Genomic DNA, 25,391 nt, shown 5'->3' on the forward strand with positions numbered 1-25,391 from the left:
GAAGCCCAAGCCCTGCTCTTTGAACGCCTGGTTATCATTGATATTAAATTTCAAAGTGTCTTCACAATTTGTGTACAAAGTTAACCAAATTTTGACCTACTTTTCAGAACTTTGGTATGGCCTGCCTCAAAAACCCTCAGGAATCCAAACTGAAACTTGGCTACTATTGGAAGAAATTTCACCGTGTACTCCTGTAAAGGTTCCCAGCCCTATGTTGGGAGAAGTACGCATATGTTAGCATCATACTATAGTCCTGATAATGGATTCTCCAAAAGAATCTGCACTTTTGATCATAGTGAGCTTACCAATGTTGTGTTTGTGGAGGGGACGCAGGCCTCCCTTGAAATACCTAGATGCAATCTTGCATATGGAGTCAAAGCAGATGTCATCACTTGGAGGGGAATTAGAATTACTGTCCTGGACGCGCTCAAACTTCATCACCCACGCTGGCAGTCCCTGCTGAAAAGAACTGCTCAGCTCTATCCATGAAGCTGCTAGGGAATCTAAAGTGCAACATCAAAGCAGAGGGAGTTTCCGGGGCTTGCATATTGTGCTTCAAGGCCATTTCTTCACATGTTTTTAATCCTTTGCTATCTCTTTGGTTTCGCATCTTGCCAAGTCGGAGGCTGTTTCCTGAGGCAACACCTTTACCTAAAATACCCCGGGTGCTTCTTGCATTATGACGGCTGGGTCTTAAAGATACGTCCATTAGAAGTTTTCTAGATTCAGGTCCCACTGTATTGCATTCACTAGAATCATCCATTCGAGAACTGTCTAGGATCGAATTGGATCGAACTCCAGGCAAAGCATTTCTACAAGACCTCAGTAATGAAAGAAGCATGTCCATACTGACTTCTTGTTGAACCACACCCTTGTTCTGTTCACATCCATAGCAGGCAGCAACTAGCGTGCCGGCCAAGATTGGCATCAACTCAGGGTCGCTGAAGAACACAAATGGTAGATCACACACCTGTTTACTTAAATCTCAACAGTTAGATTTTCTCAATAACACCTTAAGATACAAAAATCCTGTTAAAGATTCACCGACCTTGTGAATAATGGTTGGGCTTTTTCCCCATCGCAGGACAGGTTGGTTCCCAGGGTGGAACAAGGAAAAATAGCTAAGAAGCAACAGAGATTCAAGCAGAAGCAAACCAACCTGGCATACATAGAGGAGACAACAAATATTTAGCAAGGGCTGCTTCAAACATTAAAAGAATGAAAGAAAAAATCCTGTTCCATCTACAGCTATGATGTAACACAAACATGAGCCATGAACAATAGTTGACTGCACTCAAGAAAGCTTTGTCCTCACAAGTTAAGAATCAAGAACAATAAACTATTATCTCAAATCTTGGATGATGTAATATATGCATGAGCACTGGTTATATCTTCCTCTCAAAAGATGTGACAGACTCGTGCCTCAAGGCACTTGAGCTAGAGGCTTACACCCAAACAGTCCATGCTGCCTGCCCCAAGGTTTGCTGTATAAACAAGGAAGGTTACTTGTGCCTTGTATATTAACCTTGAGTAGGGTCTCATCATGGAAATGAAACTGAACATTTATTTCTCATTGAGGATTGTCTCCATAGACTTTTGTAGTTTGTACAGGTGGGGAGCAACTGGATAATAACGTTGTCTGAACATCAAGGAGTAGATCAATTTACATATGAAGCACAGTACTAGAGTAAATGACGAAAACTTGTCATGGATGTCTGGATTAGAGCTGGCCAATGTCCAAATATTTAAGTACACAAGCAGCAATTTTGGTAAGTCCTGGTAGCACTTATCAAGGGAGGCCTCCAATTGAATCATCTATCTTTATTAGAAAAAAACTAAGTCAATACCGCTAGCATCACAACTATCCATTATGGACAGCAGTCATCTAACTGTCCTGCATTTACAACTAAACATGAAACTCTAGGGTGAAATAAAAACACTAAAAATAATTAAACGTGGACACCAAAACCAAAGTAAAAAGTTTAGAGAAACTCCCCACAACGGTGTCTTACAAGGAAGCAACTTGCTTAGTTAGCTTATCTATAGTTTAATTATCTAGGTGAGGGATCCATCTAAAATGATAACCCAACTTTGTAGATATATTGAAATTTTGTGCTCATAAGTGTACCATTTCTAAGGTCTTGCTTTTTCCGAGACCCAATAGATAACCATGGTTGAATCATCTTCATTAAATTGTTAGAATCCAGAGAAGCAAATGTCAGACTTCCAAGCAATACACCAACTCTATAGGCTTTACAAGTTAACAATATACCTAGAGAATCTTGTTTTTTGCTATTTATTTTTTACTATATAAAAAATAAAAAAATTACAATGCACAAAAAAAAAATGATACACAAAAGGTTTTACAAGTTAACAAGTATGGTTATAGCCATTAAATTGTCAATTAATGGCAATTTGTCACCATTAATTAGTCTCTTTCCTGTTTGTGTGATCTCGTTGGATTAGATTTATAACATGGATCACTTGCAAGTTGTCTATAAGCTTGAGGGAACTATTTTATTTCTAAATTCACATTTCTTAAATTCAACTTTTGATTGCAAGCCTGAAATTAAATTCTGCGGCCGGTGGTAAAGCCGTTTGATTCAAGGTTTTTCCTAGAGTTTCCTCTTCTCAATGGGTTCACCAATGGCATTTTGGACAAGGATGTTGTTGGAGTTGTTTATTTGTGAACCCTGTGACATATTTTTTTGTGCACTTCACATGGGAGGTTCTTTTGGTGTACAAGTGGTCATTTTATCACTGTTGCACGGTGTACATGGGAAGTCATCTATCAGATGGGTGACTATTTTTTACTTTGTCTACTGCACAATAGGAAATTTATTTAGTATATATAGATGGCTAATTTTTGTCTTGGTTTACTGTACATGAGAAGTGCAGCCAATATATAGCAGGCAAAGGATGCATTTACTGTAAAGAACCCGGGAAAATGCTAAAAGCCCAAGAGCTAATGGAAGCTGCTTGCTAGTCCTCTCATAAAGCAAGAACGACCATGATGGCCCATTCTATGGCAGCAGTTTGTCTGAGTTTTTGGTGGGCCTTTTCTCTGGCGGTCTCTTATCCAAACTGTCCATTCGGGGACTAAGAAACTTACCATAATGTGTTGAATTCTTGAGAATCAATTTGGTAGGCTGGGCTTGGGACGCATGCTTGACCATGGGGTTAAGTTGCATTCGCTAGGTGTCCATTGAGCTCAGGGGAAAGAGGAAATCAGCCCCTCCCTTTCTCACACATTCTGATCCTTTTCTAATCTGGTCTCCCCTGGTCCATTTCATCAGCTCCTTGGTTTCCAACGTATCTTATCTTTAACATGTACCATGCCTCAGCCTCACTACAACAGACAACACCCTTTTTAACATAGACAATAACCCCAATCCAATGGGGCTGCTCCTCATAGACTTGATTCAATGTAGCCCATGCACCTCCAGCACTGCACCATTGCTGCCACCCCACTCCCTTCCAACCAAACTGCATACCACATGGGCTTGTTACTTGTATCTGGGAATTTTCCTCTACACCCACTCTATCCTTGGAGGTTATCGATATTAATCATCGCTCATAATCTCACATATGGAACCCAGGTATCAGAAAAGCAGGATAAAATTGAAGGCAAATCTAATTTATCTTCTTAGAATAGGATTCAGTTCTGGAGTTTTCTTCTGCACAACCTATTCCTGGTCTGGCTCTCCATTTGAAAAGGCCAACCCCCTTGTAGTTTAGTGCATGAGTAATATCATGAAATGGAAGCATTTTTCCAAATGGGTATGCGGTCAAAAGCCCTATCAAGGGCTGGTTCATCCATTTCCAAGAAAAAGACGCTGCATTCAGAACCAAAATTTCCATGGTTAGCAGGCTTCCACCCCACATTGTCTGGTCTTCATAAGAACCACATTTTTCATTCCACCCATATGCATGGGGACAAAATTTAATATTTCTCACCTCGGTCACGTTTTTTTTTTGTGGTCATATTTATTTATATTTGGGCTGAAAATTGTGGTCTGTCCATTGCACTAAAACGTGGTTGTCCCTTTGACAAATATGTTTGTGTCCATTGAATTCAAACTTTTTGTCTGTGGGTCTATGCGCATGTTAGATTACCAATTCAATGGACAATTTTTTTATTTTTATTTTTATTTTTTTTTTATTTTTTATTTTTTCATTTTGCTGAGATTTTCATTGAAAAGTCATGGTGGTGTGGACATCTCCACTGAATTTCACAAAAGGGTTCGACCCCAAAACCCTTCAAAACTTGGCACACGTGAAAAGAATGGACATGGTCCAACACCATCTTTGTTATTCTAAGGTTTCAAATACGTTTTATGGATGAGTTTGAGTTGTGCATGAACATGAACCTGCTGACCCAAAAATCAAGTGAGTTGGATTTTTTGACCAATAGATCGGGGAACCCTTTGATTGTGGGTCTTAATCCTGCACACGTGAATCCATATCTAATCTTTCCTGCTGGTTTCATTGTCAGGTTCCTACAAGATTTCATGCCAAATTAGCCATTTATTTCAACACAAATCGCTGAAATTTAAAGTTATTTCAGATAAACCCATAATTTATTTCAGCACAAACTTACCTTAGGCAGACATGTAATACAATTAATTTTTGTTATGAAGGGATGGTTGGTAAAATTTAATGCTTATTATTTAATAATTTAAATTTATTTTAAGTTAAATTATATTTAAATTATTAATTTAAAACTTATTCCTTAATTCTTATTTTAAATATTAATGTTGATTGATAAAATTAACTTAAAAACTATTTTAAATCATCAAATTAACATATTTATTCTTATAAACTTTAATTAGAACAAAGGAGATCCAGTAATACTGGAAGTAGTGAAATAGCAAAGAAGATCATGAAATTGCAAAGGAGATCGTGGAGGTAAGTATAATAAATAAGGGTAAAAAGGTAAAATGGAAATATGAACTTAAGAAAAAATTAATCAATTTACCTATTATTTAAAGTTGTTTTTAAATTATAACATTAAGTTATTTTATTAAGCATATTTAATTTACATAATAACTTGAATTAAGTTATTAAGTCATTTTAAATTATTAAGTTAGTTTATCAAATATTCACTTAATTTTTTGTTAAATATTTATATTTATATTTTTCTTTTTAAAAAATATTATTTTAAAATAACTATTTAAAAAATAAATATAAAAATATGACTTTTTCTTTTATCGTTTTTTTACTTTTATACTTAACTCATCTTTTTACATTAAACTTGTTTCTTACATGAAATTATAAAGTATGATACTTTTAAAATTATTTTTCATATAACGAATTTTCAAAAATTATTTTTGTACAACTTTCAGAAGCCCTTGAGAATTGGGTACAATTTTCAAAAGCTCAATAAGTTTTCTTGGGCAACTTAGTGGTTAGCAGTATTAACTAAAGTTTGACTAAGTATAGGGTTTCTTGGGTGATGATTCAAAGAACTAAATGCATTGTGTAGCGGCATCTTTATGTTAGAAAAAGTTGACATAATTTCACATCAACATTAATTTAATTAATGATTTCTCTGGCTCTATGTTGGGTCAATTTTAGCCCAACTGTCACGCCCCATGAGTCCTCTATTAAATACAACATAAGAAAATTCGAAACCTTGGGCTTAGGATGCTATGGACCAACAACATGTAGCAAATTTAGACTTTACTTTCAATAATTTTTATTACGAAACAATCAATGTATGATTCAATTATAAGATTTATATACGACATTGGCCCACATACAAATTAGGGAGAGAGATGCCAAATGGAAAACATGCAAATTGTCAGGTGGTGTGAGTTGACCATAACCAAGATTCGATATCATGTTGAATTACCACTCTCCGTAAAATCAAGTTTTGATACTATGTTGAATTTTTAATTTTCCTAAATGGTTAAGCTTGCAAAATTTGAACTTAATATGCATACCATGCTTCTTAAGAGTATTTTCTATATATATAAAAAAAAAGGTATTTTTTTAAATTACGAATATAAATCAATTTAAGATGGCTATTTAGAATTTAAATATAATTAATTTTTTTTTATGCCAACGGAATATTTGAAAATAAGATTTAATTTTTAAAAACAAATAAATAGAACCTAAATCAAAACATTTAGACTATGTTTGATTCCTGAAAAATTTGAAGAAAAGAAAATACAAAAAAAAAAAATTAAAGCTTAATAAATTATTTTTATTTGATACTTCAAACTCATTTTACTTATTTTAACTTATAAATATAAAGATTAAATAATTTTAAAATATATAAGTTTATAATTAATTTTAATCAAAATTTATTTTCTTTATTATTTTTTATAATATAACTAAATATAACTAAATTATGTTTTTTAATAATTTTTTCTTTTCTTAATATTTTATCAGGAATCAAACATAATTTGAATTTTTAATAATTCAATATTAGGATAATCATCTACCGAACTAGACAAATGAAGGGTCTTATCACGATGAAAAGACACTAAAAATAAAATAATTACAATTAAGGTCAATTCTACTGTCCATTTAAAACAATAGTAATTAAAGAATATTTTGCTTAATCTTATCATAAGTAGTTGAAAGCAAATCGGATAAAGATTCTTAGACATGAAGGAACTAAGCTTGCCTGTAATTTTCTAAGAACATATATTCTTGTAAATAAATTCACTGATCTGACGTCCCAATGACTTTCATATTTGAATTTTGGACCCACAAACTTTTGCTTATTTGCAACTTTTTTATTTTTATAAAATTTAATGACATATTTAACCCTCTTTTGCTTGGAATTTGGAACTCTTAGAATTAGATTAAATTAGTGTAATTGAAAAAGGTTTAATATTTAATTAGTAAAGTCATTGTCAGTTTGTGAAAGGACCACCAAGTTTGATTAGTGTAATGGTTGACAATAGACCCCTAAAATTGACTCTAATTTTATTAATGCTAAGAAGGGTGTAGGATTGGCTACACGTGTCCTGCATGTTGGTCTAAAAATAACCAAAACTTTAAAAAAAGAAAAATATCTTTTCCTTTTTCTTTTTCTTCTTTTTCTTCTTTTTAGATAAAGAAAATGTTAACGAACGATAATGTCGAATAGTTTTTTCTCGTTCTTTAATTATCTTATTTTCTAAATAAATAAAATAAAATTTCTCTCTTCTGTTTATTATATAATAACACTCATTAAATTTTTTTACGTCATGATAATTGTTTTTTAAAATGGTTTTTTGCTTTTCAAAACCAAAAAATAATAACAAAATATGTTTTGTTTTCTTAAAAACAAAAGATAATATATTTTGGAAAACATTTTTTAGTTGGCAAAATAATACATATAAAACACAATTAAAAATTTTAAAAATAGATTAAAAAAATTTATATATATATATATATAAAAGGCATTTCACATTATCAACCCATTTTAAAAATAGTTTTAAAAAACTATTATTTAGAATTAATTCTGAATACACTTCCCAAACAAGCCCATAGGTTTAGACGCCTTCATTAACAATATTTTTTAAAATAAACTAATGAAAGAGGAAAAGGGACAAGGCTCCGTGGAGGAAAACATCCCTTTCTTTTGACCCGTTATTGTCCACTAGTACAATATGCGTACACTATTCAATCTCATACACCACTTTTTCTTGAATTTTGTGTTGATTTTTTTTGTGGGAGGGGGACAGGGGGCATTATTCTTGTTTTATTTGCTTACATTTGTGATTTTTTTTTTGTTACATTCGTAAGGACTTTTCTTCTTGGTAGTTGGGGTGGAGGGTGTGGGTGGTTTAATGCTAAATCTATATGATCTTAGAAATTGACATTTATAAATATCATAGTCATATCATATTGCCATCTTTCATATCTTCGGAGTCATTAATTTTATTCGTCCCTTTACGATATAGGTAACGGGTTATTTGATAAAACTTAATATTATTACTTAATAACTTAAGTTAATTTTAAATTAAATTATACTTAAATTATTAATTTAAAATATATTATTTAATTCTTACTTTAAGTATTAATGTTGTTTGATAAAATTAATTTGAAATTTATTACAAATCATTTTTATCCTTATAAATTATAATTAAGATAAAAGAGATCAAGTAATAATGGAAGTTGTGAAGTAGTGAAAGGGGCTCAATGGAAAGAGGATTGTACCATGAGAGAAGCAAGGAGGTGAACCTCTCTTTTTTTAAAATATACAATATGAATTCTGACAATGCAATGTAGTTGGACTCTCATGTCGATCCGAATGAATCATCTTTTTAACAGAGGTAATGTCTGCTAAGTAAAAGAATAACAAGTTACAAATTTTGTCTTGAAAGGAATTTGTCCATTTTTTGGGGTCTCAAAATGGCGTGGAAATACATAAGAATTCTTGAATGGAAATGGAAAAGATATGTTAACTCCAGTATGAAAATAATTAAGATAAACGATGATAAAAAAGTAAAATGAAGATATAGACTTAAAAATAAGTTTTTATTTTTTATTACTTGTTGTTTTTAACTTTAAATCATATCATTAAGTTATTTTATCAAACATACTTAATTTATTTAAGGACTTAAATCAAGTTATTAAATCGCTTTAAATTATTAAATTAGTTTACCAAACACCCACTAAATATATTTAGAATGTATTCAATAGTAATTTTAGGAAATGTTTTAATTTTTATAACACTTATAAATTTTAATTTTTCAAATATTAAAAATGATAAAAAAAATACTTTTTAAAATCACTCTCAAACAAACTCTTCATCTTCAATGATTTGAAATTTTATTAAATACATTTTTTTTTAACAAGATAAGTAGCCGGTGAAATTAATCTTTTTATTTTTCTCTCAAGATAATAATGTAACCATAGATTTAATAAAAATTCAAATGAAAGTATAATGGAAATTTAATGAGAAAAAAAGAACAAAATGTTTCTATTTTCAATGTATAGAAAAACATAGGTTAGAATTTCCTTGGCAACACTTTTATTATTAACAAATCAACAATAGATAATAAAAATAGAAATGCATGACATTACACCCACAGACAAAGAATAAAGGGCTTTTGTAATGATTTTAAAATGAGGTGTTGACCAAATTGGCCAAGGCTCCTTTGATTGGCATCTTGGACTCTCTTTTAATTCTTTTTACTTTATGTAGACACGTGGCATCTTGTACCCAAAATCCAAGGCCGGCAGGCCCCACTCTTTAAAATTGGTTGAATTACGCCTTTACCTTGTTGTACGGAACAACTACCCATTCCCATATAACTTCTTGTATTTTCCATTTTTGTCGGTGTTTTGGGTTTCAACTTTCAATTCAAAGTATTTGACCCTCCAGCCAATCAAGAATTGTTATTTCAAAATTTAATTTTTTTTTCCAATAGGAAGATTATTACATAGATTTTTGGGAAAAAAAATTTAAATAGTTAAACTAAAAAGATAATTATAAATATTAAATTTTAAACGATAAAAATCATATCTGATATAGAGTGAACGTTTTTACCATCTTTTTTATTTTAAATCTATTGAAGTATGATTAAGTTTTTATTAATTTAAAGAATAATTAGAAGGAATAATTTGAGTTTGACCTTTTATTAAAAAAGTAAAAAGTTTTCAAAAACATAAAAATAGTAAATCTTGGGCAAGGCTTTGTTCATCTCAAATTATCCTCGATCATCATTATTTAAATAATTTATTCTCAGTTACTCAACAACCTCTTCTTTGAGAGGAGGATTACGTAGATGGAACTTATGATATTTCGTTTTGACATTAATTCTTAAATTGAATTTTAACTATTTCATTTGAAAATTAATTAGCATTTAATAAGGATAGATTAAATTTTTTATGATACTCAACCGTCTAATAACTCATTCTCGATTTAATAAATATTTTCTTTTGAATAATAATACAAGTAATATGTGGAGTTACTTTCTCATCTATTGAATATGATAAGGATATCAAATAAGAGCTTCAAATAATTTTATTTTAATATATTGGAAAAGAAAAAGGAGAATGAATGGATAATAAAGGGCACCATGTCAAAAATGAAAAAATGTGTGCACGTGAAGTTGGTAATAATTTTCAAAAAGTGCAATTGGAGTTGTGTACGTTCCAATAAAGAAAGGGAACCTGATCCTATGCCATGTCATGGGGCAGCTTGGGAATTTACATTTTTTTTTTTTTCATTTTAAAATCCCAAAGTGAAAGAATGTTTCCATGTCATTGGTTCTTTCACAAGCAACCTTGAAATTCTCAAACACTTTAAAAATTAAGAACATGGCAGAACGAGAATCCATGTTGGGAATGGAGATTTGATCTATTTCGAATCCGATGATTGAGCATTTATTATTCCAGGGTCCAAGGTTTCTTGGACTTAGGATTAGGAATCAGGATAGACAATTATCTTCTCATCAGGTATTTTTCTATTTTTATTTTTTAAAATTTATTTTCTAATGAAATATCACATCCATGAATGAAAACTATAGGATCCGATCAAACCCGATCAAACCATAATAGGAACTCTTATGAAGATGATATTAATCGACTACTTGTATCCATATCGACTTGAGCCTCGGGGTGGGAGACTGGACCGGAGGTTGCATTCTATATGATAATTTCCTAAGGTCAATGTACCCAACCACCAAGAAACAACGGACTGAAACTGATTTTTTTTTTGGACAATTGAAATGACTGGTAAATATAAGTCTAGATTCTAGAAGAGCCCAAAATGAGCTTGACGTGAAAGCATAAACTCAATTGCCTTGTGCCTTCTTGTTCTTAGAGTCAAAAGCCAAGCCGCTATTCTTGAACCGGTCAACATGGGCGGCTCGACCGCCCCCTCTCTCCCCTTCTTCGTCCCACTTTTGCATTTGCCGTGGACCAAACTACAATACTATATTCATCAAAAGGAAAAATGAGCCCTAAACAGCCCATTATTTCTAATTTAGTCGGTTTACTCCCACCATTAAAAAACAACACAAATTTTAACAAAAGACAATATAGATTTCCAAGCTTGGTTTTTGGTCCATCTGCAAGCAACAGTGCTCCAACCACATTTGAATATACCTCCAATTTCTGCACTTTGATCATGTTTTAATTTCATGATTCTTGTAAATTTGCAAAGAAGAAGAAGAAGCTGATCATGCGGGACGAGGAAACTGATATCCGGGTTGTCGGGTTAATGATTTCCCTAGTCTTGATCACAGGTGATGATTTAATTTTGAGTTTGTGTCGTGTTTCTTGACAGAATTATTATGAAAATATGAGTTTTGAGCATTTCGAGAGGATGATTGTTGTTAGACTTGTGTTTCAGGCAGAATTGTGGCTGGAGATTCTCTGGAGACTGACAGAGAAGTTCTGCTGAGTCTGAAAAAATTTCTAGAGGATAACAATCAAGTGAATCGAGGGCGATACCAGGAGTGGAATTTAAGTAGTTGGAATCCATGTGATTGGCCTGGAATTTTGTGCAGCAATGATGGGAGGGTGATCAGTGTCAACCTTTCAGATAATAGTATTTCAGGTGAAATTTTCCACAACTTCTCCGCATTGACAAAGCTTTCTCATCTTGATTTGTCGAAAAACACTCTGGGTGGCCGGATTCCGGCGGACCTGAGGCGGTGTGAAAGCCTTGTATATCTCAACCTGTCGCACAATATCATTAATGATGAACTGAACTTGACGGGGTTGAAGAGTTTGGAGGTTCTTGATCTGTCTATCAATAGGATTGGTGGCGAAATTCAGTTGACTTTTCCAGCAGTTTGTGACAGATTGGTTCTTGCAAACATTTCTGAGAATAATTTCACTGGGAGCATCGACAATTGCTTCGACGAGTGCAAGAGTTTGAAGTATCTGGATTTGAGCTCCAACAATTTCAGTGGGGAGATATGGCAGGGGTTCGCAAGGCTTCAGCAGTTTTCGGCGTCGGAAAACAGGTTTGGTGGGGTGGTTTCACCCTCCATTTTTGGTGGGGTTTGTGCACTGGGCCTGCTGGAATTGTCGAAGAACAGTTTCGGGGGAGAGGTTCCGGGAGAGATTGCCAATTGCACAAGCCTGCGCATTTTAAATCTGTGGGGAAACCATTTCACAGGGCCAATTCCCCCAGAACTGGGATCACTTTCGAGTCTTGAGGGTTTGTTCTTGGGGAACAACAATTTTTCAAGGCAGGTTCCAGAGTCCCTACTGAATTTGAGTAGCTTGGCATTTTTGGATCTGAGCAAGAACAATTTTGGGGGAGAGATTCAGGAAATTTTTGGGAAATTCAAGCAGGTCAGGTTTCTTGTATTGCATACTAATTCATACACTGGGGGTATATATTCATCTGGAATTCTCAAGTTATCCAATATTTCCCGATTGGACTTGAGCTTCAACAATTTCTCAGGTCCATTACCGGTTGAGCTCTCAGAAATGCCGAGTTTGGAGTTCTTGATTCTAGCCCACAATCAGTTTTCTGGAAGCATACCACCAGAATTTGGAAACATCCGGCGCCTACAAGCCCTGGATCTCTCCTTCAATAGCCTAAACGGTTCAATACCCAGTACTATTGGAAAGTTGAACTCTCTCTTGTGGTTAATGCTGGCAAACAATAGGTTTTCTGGGGAAATTCCTCCTGAGATAGGAAATTGCACTAGTTTATTGTGGTTAAACCTGGCCAACAACCAATTTTCTGGGAAAATTCCTCCGGAGTTGACAACTATTGGGAGAAATCCATTCCCAACCTTTGAAATGAATAGAAAAAACAGGGGAATCCCTGCTGGTTCAGGTGAGTGCCAAGTGATGATGAGGTGGATTCCAGCAAATTATCCTCCATTCAGTTTTGCGTATACACTCCTCACAAGAAGGAGCTGTAGAAGCTTATGGGATAATTTGCTTAAAGGGCATGGCCTTTTCCCAATGTGCCTTACTGGTTCTAAGGTGCGGACACTTCAAATTTCGGGTTACGTTCAGATCAGTGGGAATCAGTTTTCAGGTGAGGTCCCTCCAGAAATAAGGAATATGCAGAACTTTAGTCTCATCCAGATGGCTGCCAATAAGTTCTATGGAAAACTTCCTCCTGCGATAGGGCAATTGCCAGTTGTAGTCCTAAACTTGTCCGAGAACAATTTTTCAGGTGAAATTCCCATGGAAATCGGCAATCTTGGGTGCTTACAAAATCTGGATTTGTCATCCAATAACTTCTCTGGTACATTTCCAACCAGCCTCAACAACTTGAGTGAGTTGAACAAGTTCAACATATCATACAATCCATTGATCTCAGGTGTAATCCCATCGACTGGGCAATTGGCAACTTTTGAGAAAGAGTCCTTCCTTGGTGACCCACTATTGGTACTTCCACCCTTCATTGGCAACCCCTCAAATCACCCTCCGCCCACTGCGAAATCGGATGGGAAGCCAAAACAAAAATTTACTTCAGCTTTTGTGTTTTTAACTCTAACAGTGGCTTTCATCATGTGTGGACTTGTGTCACTTCTAGTCTGCGTTCTTTTGAAAAACCCAGTTGATTCATCAGGATATCTATTAGATGATTCCAAGTATAGACACGATTTTGCATCAAGTTCCGAAGTTTCATCACCATGGTTGTCAGGTGCTGTGAAGGTCATCCGTCTGGACAAAACAGCGTTCACATATGCTGATATTTTGATGGCCACATGTAACTTTTCGGACAGTAGAATTATTGGGAAAGGTGGATTTGGCACAGTGTACAGAGGGGTTCTGCCTGATGGAAGGGAAGTAGCTGTGAAGAAGCTACAAAGGGATGGCATTGAAGGGGAAAAGGAGTTCCGGGCTGAAATGGAGGTCCTAAGTGGAAATGGCCTTGGTTGGCCTCATCCCAACCTTGTAACACTCTATGGGTGGTGCCTTAATGGATCAGAAAAATTGCTGGTATATGAGTACATGGAAGGAGGGAGCTTGGAGGATCTGATTTCAGATCGGATGAGACTAACATGGAGGCGGCGTCTTGATGTAGCAATTGATGTGGCACGGGCACTAGTCTTTCTGCACCATGAGTGCTTCACTGCTATTGTTCATCGGGATGTCAAGGCCAGCAATGTTTTGCTAGACAGGAATGGGAAGGCCCGGGTCACTGATTTTGGTCTAGCTAGAGTTGTTGATGATGGGAATAGCCATGTCTCGACGATGGTGGCCGGGACAGTTGGTTATGTTGCACCTGAATATGGACAGACAGGGCAAGCCACTACAAAAGGCGATGTGTACAGTTTTGGGGTGCTGTCAATGGAGCTAGCTACTGGGAGACATGCCCTGGATGGGGGGGAAGAGTGCTTGGTGGAGTGGGCGAGACGGGTCATGGGAAATGGGAGGCAAGGGCTGAGTAGAGCAGTGATACCGGTCGTGATGTTGGGATCTGGGCTGGCTGAGGGGGCGGAGGAGATGCGTGAGCTGCTTCGAATTGGGATAAAATGCACAGCGGAGTCACCACAGGCAAGGCCTAATATGAAGGAGGTGCTAGCTATGCTGATCACGATTTTGAGCACCCAACAGGATTTCAGTTATGGGTCCTCTCCTCCTAGTTCTGAAATGTCTGGATTGGAGACTTGAGAAGGTGTTCATGGTTCCTTGATTTTCATATGGTTTTACGTACACGTCTAATATATCTGTAAAGATTTCCTTGCTTTGATTCTTCTTGTACATACGCATTCATCATTTGTTGTTATGAAGAAGAATTTACTCAATTTTGATCACAAACTCTGTCCAATTCTGTTAGATTTTTACAAGTTTTTCTGGGTGTTAGAGAACCGTTTGAATCCAAGGACATTTAATTTTAAGCTACCTGATGCTTTGTTGGAGAGTTTGCTGAGGTTTGGCAAAGGTCGCCCATGCGTGCTTCTGTCAAACACAAGGTTGTAACTCTCTTTCACTTTCATTCCTCCTTTTTCTGGATTGAGATCAGGACCTGTTAGACTGTTGGCTGTGGCATGGTCTAACCAAAATTGGCCCTTTCTGAACTGCCTTCAACTTAAATGCAGCAGTTGTGGGGATACCAAGAATATTGGTGGACCCACAATTTGAGCTCAACCCACAATTTTGGTGGTCCAACAATGGTTCCAATCTGAGGAATTAAAGCCAAACCAAATGTAGTGTGTGGGGCTTCACCCACACCCACCCAAGAGTCAAGACAACCCCTGCTTAACCTATCTTCAAGGATAAGTGGCTTGATTGATTAGTAATTGTAACCAATTACCAGTCACAAAAACGTTTTTTTGTAGATGCTTTTTATTCAATACCTGCAATTATCATTTGCTTCCCTTTTACTCTTCAATTGTTCAAGCTTGTGTCATAAGCATGAGCATTTTCTGCAATATTCAAGGGGATTGCAGATACATTTATATTCTTTAATTTTGTGAAGTAATTTGACTGAGACATTTCCTCATATAATTGCTCTGCAATATATAATGGCTTGACCGACTTTTAAGAAATGGATGTGGTCCTGTGGATGTGTGCCCTAGTTGCCAGTCGCACAAGGAACAAGGACCAAAGAGAAGAAGCCAACACTGAACCTTCCAGAATATCACACCAAATAAATATGAATAATTATTTAAAAAAAATAAAAAGGCATTCCAGTAGTTGGGAGTCGGGACGTACCGAATCACAGCTCCCGTGCCATGGTTGCCGGAAAGAAGTATGGGCCAATCGAAATGACAATAATGCCCCTGAAGTCCCATTCTATTCACCAAAAACACCTTCGTCCCAACTGCCATTTCCCATTTATCCATTGCTCTCACCTTCAGACCCTCAAGGTGAGAGAGCAGCACAGCAGAACTTCATGGCATTCTAGTTTCTTCATCACTGTGTAACTTTCCAAGATTCCCCCCCTTTTTTCTTCTATCATTTTTTCTATGACTTTGTTTTCTTGGGAAAGTGAGCTTTATTATAAGCATCAGAGCCTCTGTATGAATAATCATATTTTTCGTTTCAGTTTTGGGAGCTGTTTAGCATTTTTATAGACATCATTTTCATAAAAAATAAGTGGATAAATGGGTTTGATTATATGAAAATTGTTGAATTTGTGGAGTTATACTGTTGCTGTGTTACAGCTGTTGAAAATTGTTGAATTTGTTGAATTTTTATAGCATCTTGGTCAAGTTTTGGAGTGTTCTGCAGTGGCCTAGCCAAAATGTATGGTGGTGGATTTGGGTTTGGTTAGGTTTTTGTTTTTTTACAGCTGGAAGGGGGAAAATGAACTAAAATGGTTGAACCCATAAGTTTTGTTCAAATTTGCCTTGCTCTTTTCCTTCATTTCTCAGAAATTTCCCAGAAAAGGAGCATGTATCTTTATTATGTTCTGGATCAGATGTTTTTACTGGGTTGTTTTTGAATTTTTGTTTTTAGTGACTGCTAGGCAATTTCCTTTTGCTTTCCTCTAATTTCCTGGAATTTGTTTTCCCTAGGAAATATGATTTGTTTATGTATATTTCTAGAATATTTTATTGTTTATGTATATTTTTCATCTTCACTGAAAGCATGACAATTTTGCTTCAAGACTTCACACCTTTCCTTAGTCCATGAATCTGAGCTTTCCTATACTGACTGATTAGTTTATACATCTACTATATCAGATAATTGCTGTGATGTGTTTGGTTTAAATATCTTCTATACAATTTATTTTTAAGGGCTTATGTGCACTATGCACATTGCAAGACACAGTTCCAATCCTCTCAGCTTCCTAGTTAATTATTCTGATTAGAAAATGATTGTAATTCATCCTTGAGGTAGGATTACCGATCAAAAAAATTCTAAAAAAAAAATCATCCTTGAGATAGGAGGCCAAATAGCTTTACTAATGTCTATTTGTTATTTGGAAACTATGATAATTCAATCAAATATTGATTCTTGTTGTCATTTGATTGAGTAAACTTGAAAAGAGGAACAATTTCAACTACAATCTTTGTGGTCATAATCTCAAAGTGGACCTAGTCCTCCACACAGAGGGTATGCTTTGCAATGAAGTTAGTACCTTCCCATACTCTACTTCTAAAGATGAAGATTCTCTTTAGAAATCATTGTTAAAAATAGTTTTTCTGTTTTTAAATAGAAAATAGTTTCCCAACTTACAAAACATTTTTTACTATTTTTTGATTGAAAACAGTTTTTGAGAATTTGTTCTGAAAACGAATTATTTTTTGGAACAAATTTGAGGTGTTTTTTTAAGAGTGTTTGAGAAATAATTGAAAATATGGCATGTATCATTTTCTTTTGAGAATACCATATGCTTGCACACTGTGTATTATTCATTAGAGGGATGAATATCTTATCTCCTCTGTTTTGGGTTTTATCCATTTAAATCAATTATGGTTGTAGAGATTCATTTACCGTGTTCAGATAATTTTAGTTTTTAGCATGAAAGCCAACTTTTATGATCAAGAGCATTAGTATTTCTAACTAGAAATTCTTCCTAGCCTCTTTTCGTTAGTGCAATGAAATTTTCAATTGTTATTTTTTGTTTTGTTTTCTTCTCTTTTTCAGAATTCCAAATATTCTTGTTGCAAGTATTGGAACTATTCTTATAAAAATCATAGTGCCTTGTCCCCATGGTTAACATGTTTGTGAGACTTTTTTTTCTTTAGCATCAACTTTAAGGTTATTTTGTGCTTTGATTATGTTTAATATATTGTTTGCAGTTGAAAGGATCTCAGAAGAAGTAACTGAAAAAAAAAGAATGGATGATGGGAGGAGGGGGGATGTTATGCCATTAGAGCTTGCAATGAAGAGAGAGTCTGCATATCGAAAGAAGGTAGAGATGATGTTGTCGCAACTATATGGTGGTGAATCTAGGGAAGACCCTTTCTCTTCCCAGGTGAGGGTTCATTCAACTTTTTCCATGAAGCTGTTTCACCCTTGATTATGTGTTATTATTGATAACTACAAAAGCATATTTAGTTCTAGTTTTGTATGCTTTCTTAACTACAAGGAATTATCTTTATGATAAATGAAAGTGGAGGTGTCATTTTCTTAGCCATAACCATTACTTCATAGAATTTTGGATTAGTGATAACTGTAGAGTTCTGCTTCTCACCTAATTTACATCTTGGTTTTGCTGGCAGAATTGGAGCACAACATGTGCTTGTAAAATGAAAATTTCCAAATGGGTCAGTTTTTAATTATGATTTTCTGCAGCCTTTTAAAAAACAAATTATGGTTTTGAAAAGATAAAAACATGTGTCTCAAGTTTCCAAAAATTGCACCTATCTCCCCTGCAGTTTATCAAATAATATTACTAACCTCCCTGAAGGTTCCATGTTGACCTGCACTTGTTTCTCCTCCTTAAGATCATTCTAGAAGACAATTTGTTTTGTGTCATTTTGTTTTTCAAGTGCAAATCCATGATCATGAATGGGGTTGTTACATGAATGTCAAATATAACCAAAAACATTATGATAAAAGGGTAAACTATCATTTCATGGAATCCTAGCCATGATTCAGTGAGATCATGTATAGTGAGGGCACTCATATTCTTCAATGGTATATTCTTGATGATTGATTTGTAACTTCAAATGCCCACTTAAAAGGTAATAGAGCCATTCCATGTCAATGGAATGTCAAGACACACCCATATTTACTCGTGTTGTTGAAGGACAAAGCGGTACTTGCATGCACTTGCTACATGAATTAGATAGGAGGTGAGCTTGCTTTTGTACTAAATCCAGATGGAGGTTGGTGTTGTTTGAGCTGCTAATTTTCACAAGCAGCACAAAGGTATAGAAATTTAGTACTGCAGCCCCATAAGCTCCTGCAGGCAATTAACCATGGTCATAGTGTCCATGAGCATACATTATCTTTTGATAATTAAGATTACCAACACGTCAAACTCTTGCTATCCAAGTACCTATAAAGCTTCCATATGTTTGTATTATTAATTTTGAGTGTCCAGTGTTTTTCTGATGTGATCTTCCTTCTACTTGTATGTTTTATTGTATAGAATTCTGTGTTACTGAATCATTACCAGGACAGGCTTCTTTATCTCAGTTCTTTAATCTTGTGGTACACCATTTGCTCATAACAGGTGCCATCTTCAAGTCCAAGTTCAGGGCCAAGCTTATCAGGACCAAAGCGAAAAACACCGACTAGGACCTCCCAGTGCCTTCCACCTCAGCAGCTGCAACTGCTTTATAGTAGTCACACACTTGGAAACAGGAAAGATGACTTATTTTGCAAGGTCTGCCAAGTGGCATGCCCAAGCTCTTTTCATCTCAAGCAGCATCTGATAGGTCAGAAGCACAAGGACACACTTGACTTGAAATCTGGTAGAAACATTAGAGAAGAGGATGCAAATACCAGAAAATGGTGTGACTTGTGCAAAATTTGGTGCATTAACAAATATTCACTCGAACAGCATTTCAAAGGTAAAAAGCATCAAGACAACGTACAAGAGCTGGAACTAGGTGGGAAAGAAGGCCAAAGGAAAACAAATCAGGTAAAACTGTACTGCGAACTGTGTAAACTTTGGTGCATGGATGAGTATGCATTCAATCAGCACCTCAAAGGCAAAAAGCACATCCTTAACCTCCACACCTTTGAAGAGAAAAGGACGGCAAAAGGGAAAGGATTGGCTGTGGACCAAAGCTCAACTAGAAAGAACTGAAGTAGGAGATCATCTATTGAAGTGTAGAGAGTAGTTTAACCGGTTCATACTCCTTGTTTTGAAGCTAATGTTTTGTCACACAGAAGGTAGGATTTATTGTTCAGCCATGTTTTTCTCTGATGCAAGTTAAAACTCTTAGGTTTCAGTCTTCAATGTAAAATTCTTGTTATAGAACCAGATGATAGAATAAATATGGACCTGCATTATATTAACAATTATTCAGGATTTAGCTATCCATATATATACGATTTCTATTTGATCGAGAGTATGGGCCACCTATGTGTAGAGCTCATCGCCATTACGGGCCTTAAATGATGGACCTAAGACTCGTGAGGCCCAATAGCCAAAGGGTATGGTCCCTAAGGCAGGAGGGTATAAATCCAAAGGCTAAGTGTTTGTTCATTTGATCACATCATTTGAAATAAGAATAGACCTGTTTCACTCCCGCTCCCATCGTCAGAGAGAATTCAGTAAGAGGTGGTGCCCTCCATAGCCTTAGAAGATCCATACCTTATTCAAAACGAAAAGCAAAAATGGACTCAGGTTCGTTCATTCCCTATCCAGAGATCAAAGATCAAAGGAATGTTTTGAATGATTGATATACATATATCCTGTTTTTGTGTCTGCATGGCTCAAGCATGATATCTTGATTGAGTTTGAGGGGCCGAGAAGAATCGATCCTGTCCCACCAGGTCTGCTCTTTACATAGCAAGGCATATATATCCCCATTGCTCATGACTGAACACAGGCTTGATTTGAGAATGCTAAATATGTTTTCCATCCATCTGAAATATGGACCCAGTACAGGAAATGCATGAACCAACCTGCTAAAGCTGAAACAAGCATCTTTCAGAACTCAGAAAGAAAAACACAAATAATGAGGATGTGTTCAGTGAACGTGTTAGATTATGAAAAGGGTGCCCACCTGCCCATCCTCCATGTTTTCTAAAAGTGTCGCAAAAGAAAACAAATCAATGACAGACCCATGTTATTTCTCTTATTTTAAGCATCTTCCTTTATTTTTCCATAGCCATTGACATTGCTGCAAAAAGTTGTTTCACCATATTCTTTTCTTAAGGGCGAGTACATTAAAGGCCTCAGCTGATTGGATAAGATTTGGGATTCATGATGATACTGTTGCTTAATTGAGCTGATATTTTTTGTTGTCCTGCAGTGGCTCCAATTTGAGCAACTAAAGCTAAACCAACTAATATAGGTGGGGTTCACCCACACCTGCCCGAGAATCTAATAATTAACCCAATTTCATGGGTTATTTGATCAACAGGGATGATAATTCCCTGTTTGGAAAAATAACCATCATTTTCTTGATGCCCATTTGACATGAAATCACATTTTTTTTTTCAGAAAAAAAAAAGAGATTATAATTACAATTTTTAAGAAGTGAGAGGTAGTGGGAATTACTCAGTTTTTGGCACAGATATTTCCATTGAATGAGTGTTGGAATTGGCTATTCATCTTGAACTGATCCCACGTCTTTAATAGCATTAAGTGCTTTTGGTTAAAGCAGTTGGACTGGACTGGCAATGAACAGGAGTACCCCAGAAGTCAAAACATCTTTCTTAGAAGCTACAAGTTTCCACATCACGTTCAGAAGCAGAACAGAATGGGCATGACCATCAGGGTAAGATGTTCCATGTCCCTTTCCAGGATTTTCTTTCTCCTTTCCATTTTACGTCTGAATTGGGTTTTGCACTCCCACCTTCAGCTTTTATTTTAAACACATATGCCTCCTGTTGGTGGGTCCATTCTGAATCACGCGATTGGAAAATGATAAAGATGGGCACAAAAACTTACCCATCTTTTTCTTCTTCTTCATTGCTTGCTCCGATTCAATTTTCCAAACAAACCCTAGTCCTAAATCCTCCTTCTCACCTTAAATTCATTTCTTCGTCATCCCAAATTCACTCCTCCACTTTTTTCTTCTCTGTCCTACCTTCTTCATTTATTTCTTTATTATTATTATTTCTAGAAATAAAAATTGTTGCAAGGTTAGGAATAGGGACAGGGTTAGGGTTGGGATTTTGGTGAGGAAGAAGGGTGAGAGATGGAAGGGTGTTTTTTGTCTTTCACTATTTCCCTGAACACTTTTAGTAGACAAGGGGGAGTGTTGCTTTCAAAACTTCACTTGTATAATTCTTAGGAGTGTGATCATAATTATCAGGACCCTGAGTGGTACTATTTTATCCTTTACTTGGTAAAAAAATGAGCTTCAAAATTATGTGATTTTTTTTTTTTTTTTTTTGTAATGGGCAAAGAAAATTGTTATCAAAGAGCACCTAAGCAAAGATGGGGTGCAACCAACCATATCATTTGTTTGTATACTTTCTAGATCAGCTGATTGTTGGGCTGAGTTCTCTGTTATTAATGATTTCTATGGATCCAAGATTTTCTTATACTTCTCCATTTTCCTGCAATTCTTTTCTGGGAAATGAGTATTGTTAGGTATAATTTGCTTGCTTTGATGATTTCCGCACCTAATTTTTAATCTATGGCTGGTAGAAAATTTTCAGGGTATTTGTACAATAAATTCAAATTGAATGGTTAAACCTCTATAAATCAAATTTTGGTTTCTACTCAATCCTGATTGTCATCATATAAAATTGGATCTAACCAGCTTATAATGGCCAGCATGAGTGACATAAGTTTTAGCATTTAATAGCTTGAAATTCTTTTAGTCTCTTATTTTTAGTGCAAAAATGCATTGAAGTTCTCTCACTTGTTTGTTGTTTCTTGTTCTCATTTGATTTTTGGATTTGGTTATTGTAAATTTTGAAACTATTCTTACTGACATCATAGTGCCTTTCCTCCATGGTTATCTAGATAATTATATTTGAGCTTCTCTTTTTACCTCCAACTTTAAAGGTTATTTGGACTTCGATTATGTTTAATATATGACTTGCATTTGAAACATTGCAGAAGAAATAATTAAAAGATAAATGGACGGTGGGAGGGGGGAAGTTATGCCATTGGAGCTTGCCATGAAAAGGGAGCTGGCATATCGGAAGAAAGTAGACAGGTTACTGTTGCAATTACATGGTGGAGTCTCCAGGGAAAACCCGGTGAGGACTCATTCTATTTTTTTTTTTTCCCTTTTTTCCATGAGGCGGTTTTACTCTTGATTATGTGTCACTGTTAATGACTAAAAATATGTATTTAGTTCTAAATTTCTAATCCTAATAAGGAATTCTTTTTGTGATAGAGGAAGGTGCAAGTTGCAAGTGCCATCTTCTTCATAATAATCTTCATCTTATAGAATCTTGAACTAGTGATGGTTGTTTAGTACTCTGCTTGTCACATAATAATTTTTGGTTTTGCTGTCAGAATTGGATGGTAGTGTGTGTGTTAGCGAGATGAATTTTGTCAGATGATTCAGTTTTTAATTACAATTTTGAGCATAGAGTTAACATGTGATAAAGTTAGAAGACATGCCCTAAGCTTCCAAAAATTGCACCCATCTCCCCTGGAGTTCATCAAATTATACTGACCTCTGTTAAGGTTCCTTGTTGAGTTACACTTATTTCTTCCCGTGATGATTGCTCATGTGGACAGAAGTGTTCTAGTGACACTCTTGTGGCCTAGATGTTTTTGGGGCACATTCAAGCATCCTGTTTTTTCCATGCAAATCCATCATCATCTTGGCTGGGTTTGTTACAGAAAATGTCAAATATGATAAAAATTATAATGAAAAGATAGTGCTCTCATCTTCTTTAATGGGTGTACTCATGATGATTGATTTGTACCTTCAAATGCTATTTAGAAGGCAATGGAGCCATTCCATTTAGTGGAATGTTGAAACAGGTCCCTAATAACTCATGATGTTGAAGGACAAAATGGTACTTACATGATTTTGCTACATGAAAAATTAGATAGGAGATGGATTTTTTTTTTTTTTTTCCACACAATCAGATGGAGATTAGTCTTGTTTCAGATGCTAATTTCAGAGCAAGCACAAAGTTACAATCAACTGGCAATGAGCTGCATCAACAAGCCCTGCAGGCAATTAACCATGGTTGTAGTTTCGGTGATGTCACATTCTTTTTTGATGACTAAGATTTATTCCACCACCCAACTCCTGCTGCTCCAATAAGATCTTGCTGTATAATATCCCCTAAGCTTTCATATGTTTGTTTACTGGTTTAGAATGTGGAATTTCTTATATGATTAATGTGTGTGTGTATGTGTTTTAATTTTTATATTTCTTCTTACAGAAAAGCCTTTTATGTTGACGAACCACCAGGACAAAATTCTTGAACTCAGTTCTTTCATCTTGTGGACCTCTGTATTTACTTATAACAGGTGCCATCTTCAAGTCCAAGGCCAAGTTCAGGCTCAAAATTTTCAGGAATAAAGAGAAAAGCACCAACTAGCAGCTTCAATTGCCAACCACGTCAAATGCTGCAACCCGTTGATCATAGTAACACACTTAAGACACAAAGGGATGACTTATTTTGCAAAGTCTGTCAAGTCCCCTGCTCAGGTGCCAATAGTCTCAAGCAACACTTACTAGGTCAAAAGCACAAGGATAGACTACAAAACTTGACACCTAGTATGGGCATTGGAGAAGAGGGAGCAAAACAACGATTATGGTGCGAATTGTGTAAAATTTGGTGCATGAATAAAAACTCATTCAAAGATCACTTAAAAGGTAAGAAGCACCAGTCCAGAGCACAAGCTGTGGAACTACATGGGACAGATGGTGGAGAAATAGCGAACCAGATGAATAAGTACTGCAAAGTGTGTAAAATTTGGTGCATGGACGCATTCAATCAGCATCTTGAAAGCAAAAGGCATATCCTTAACCTTCATGCTGCCAAGGGAAAAAAGATGGTGTTGGAGGACAATTAGGCTGCATTGCCAAAGCCAAACTGGAAAGAAAGTAGGAGATTATCTAGCGAAGTGTAAGATTATTAACAAGGAAACTAACTTAATTGATGTGTTTGATAAACTCTTTTGTTTTGGAAGTGAATGTTAGAGAAGAAGGCTGGATTTTTTGTTTAGAACCGTTTTTCTTATATTCATGTACCAGTTGATTTGGGAGTTGCAACAGATAGATTTTGCATTTCAATATGAAATTGTTGCTGTAAAACAAGTTGCTGCAGGGCCCTAGGAATACTGCTTAAATGAATTTTCTGGGACAAGAAGATTCAGCACTACTGGGTCAGCTCTTTAGGAATTGAGGCATAAGCACATGGGAAATGGGATCTGCCCATTTCTCATGGCTGAACACAGCCCTTATTTCAAAATGCTAAACACATTTTTCATCCATCCAAAATATGGCCCCAATGCAGAAAATGTGATGCATGAACCAACCTGCTGATACAGCCAGCTGTATGGACCATCTTGTTATGTACTGATCTCTAATCCTGGATAGAAGATCATAATGAGGACTTGTACCTAGCAATGATATGGGCTACTCAGGAGCAGCTATGACAATCTTACTTTCAAATGGATTCATATCTTTAGTAAACCATGTAAATGCTTCGAATCAACAGGTATCCAAAAGTTTTCTGAAAAATGAAAACAGAAAGCTTATGTTATTTTTCTTATTTTCAAGCATCTTCCTTAGGCCTTAGCTCATTGCATAAGTTTATATTCTGATTATACTTCTGATTTTAAATTATTTACAATACTGCAGCCTTTTGCCAATCAGTAGGTTCCTAATTTTTCAACTGGAAAAACCAACTGAGAGAGAAGGTCAAACAATGGTGTGTTTGCTTCCAGAGGTGCTGACCGACAACGCGTAGTCAAGTATGAGCATTTCCTCTAATTCATTGACCTTGTGTCT

The 25,391-nt window shown here is 35.5% G+C and overlaps 3 protein-coding genes across 4 annotated transcripts; 2 read left to right on the forward strand and 1 right to left on the reverse strand.

The window, feature by feature from the left end:
* Positions 1-13: 13 nt before the first annotated feature.
* LOC104882301 (uncharacterized) lies at positions 14-1,291 on the reverse strand. The gene is made up of 2 exons (XM_010665032.3): positions 1,049-1,291; positions 14-941 (listed from the first exon to the last, which is right to left on the reverse strand). Exons 1-2 carry the CDS (start codon positions 1,168-1,170, stop codon positions 428-430), a joined length of 636 nt encoding a protein of 211 aa, XP_010663334.1. The 5' UTR covers positions 1,171-1,291; the 3' UTR covers positions 14-427.
* Positions 1,292-10,725: 9,434 nt separating this feature from the next.
* On the forward strand, positions 10,726-14,691 carry LOC100258690 (probable LRR receptor-like serine/threonine-protein kinase At1g74360). Its single transcript, XM_002281568.5, has 2 exons — positions 10,726-11,195; positions 11,303-14,691. The coding sequence occupies exons 1-2, from the start codon at positions 11,132-11,134 to the stop codon at positions 14,542-14,544; spliced, it is 3,306 nt and encodes a 1,101-aa protein (XP_002281604.2). The 5' UTR covers positions 10,726-11,131; the 3' UTR covers positions 14,545-14,691.
* Positions 14,692-15,421: 730 nt separating this feature from the next.
* LOC100853199 (uncharacterized) lies at positions 15,422-25,351 on the forward strand. 2 transcript variants are annotated; one of them, XM_059733930.1, is made up of 5 exons: positions 15,422-15,743; positions 17,625-17,800; positions 19,007-21,227; positions 22,523-22,665; positions 23,903-24,652. In XM_059733930.1, exons 1-3 carry the CDS (start codon positions 15,422-15,424, stop codon positions 19,583-19,585), a joined length of 1,077 nt encoding a protein of 358 aa, XP_059589913.1. In that variant the 3' UTR covers positions 19,586-21,227; positions 22,523-22,665; positions 23,903-24,652. The 2 variants fall into 2 exon arrangements, 1 of the variants encoding a protein (XP_059589913.1); XR_009464538.1 differs by lacking the exon at positions 15,422-15,743 and adding an exon at positions 25,242-25,351 and having other exon boundaries at positions 16,341-17,800; positions 23,903-25,098.
* Positions 25,352-25,391: the final 40 nt, after the last annotated feature.

Source organism: Vitis vinifera, chromosome 17 (genome assembly GCF_030704535.1).
Source record: "Vitis vinifera cultivar Pinot Noir 40024 chromosome 17, ASM3070453v1".
Lineage (NCBI taxonomy): Eukaryota > Viridiplantae > Streptophyta > Magnoliopsida > Vitales > Vitaceae > Vitis > Vitis vinifera.

Bases quoted from the DNA above. Each gene is read 5' to 3' on its own strand.
- LOC104882301 (XM_010665032.3), bottom strand. From the start codon at position 1,170: ATGTATGCCAGGTTGGTTTGCTTCTGCTTGAATCTCTGTTGCTTCTTA. The intron at 942-1,048 runs GTCGGTGAATCT...TGTGTTCTTCAG, and splicing joins GCCCAACCATTATTCACAAG to CGACCCTGAGTTGATGCCAA.
- LOC100258690 (XM_002281568.5), top strand. From the start codon at position 11,132: ATGCGGGACGAGGAAACTGATATCCGGGTTGTCGGGTTAATGATTTCC. The intron at 11,196-11,302 runs GTGATGATTTAA...CTTGTGTTTCAG, and splicing joins TTCCCTAGTCTTGATCACAG to GCAGAATTGTGGCTGGAGAT.
- LOC100853199 (XM_059733930.1), top strand. From the start codon at position 15,422: ATGGATGTGGTCCTGTGGATGTGTGCCCTAGTTGCCAGTCGCACAAGG. The intron at 15,744-17,624 runs GTGAGAGAGCAG...TATTGTTTGCAG, and splicing joins CTCACCTTCAGACCCTCAAG to TTGAAAGGATCTCAGAAGAA. The intron at 17,801-19,006 runs GTGAGGGTTCAT...TGCTCATAACAG, and splicing joins AAGACCCTTTCTCTTCCCAG to GTGCCATCTTCAAGTCCAAG.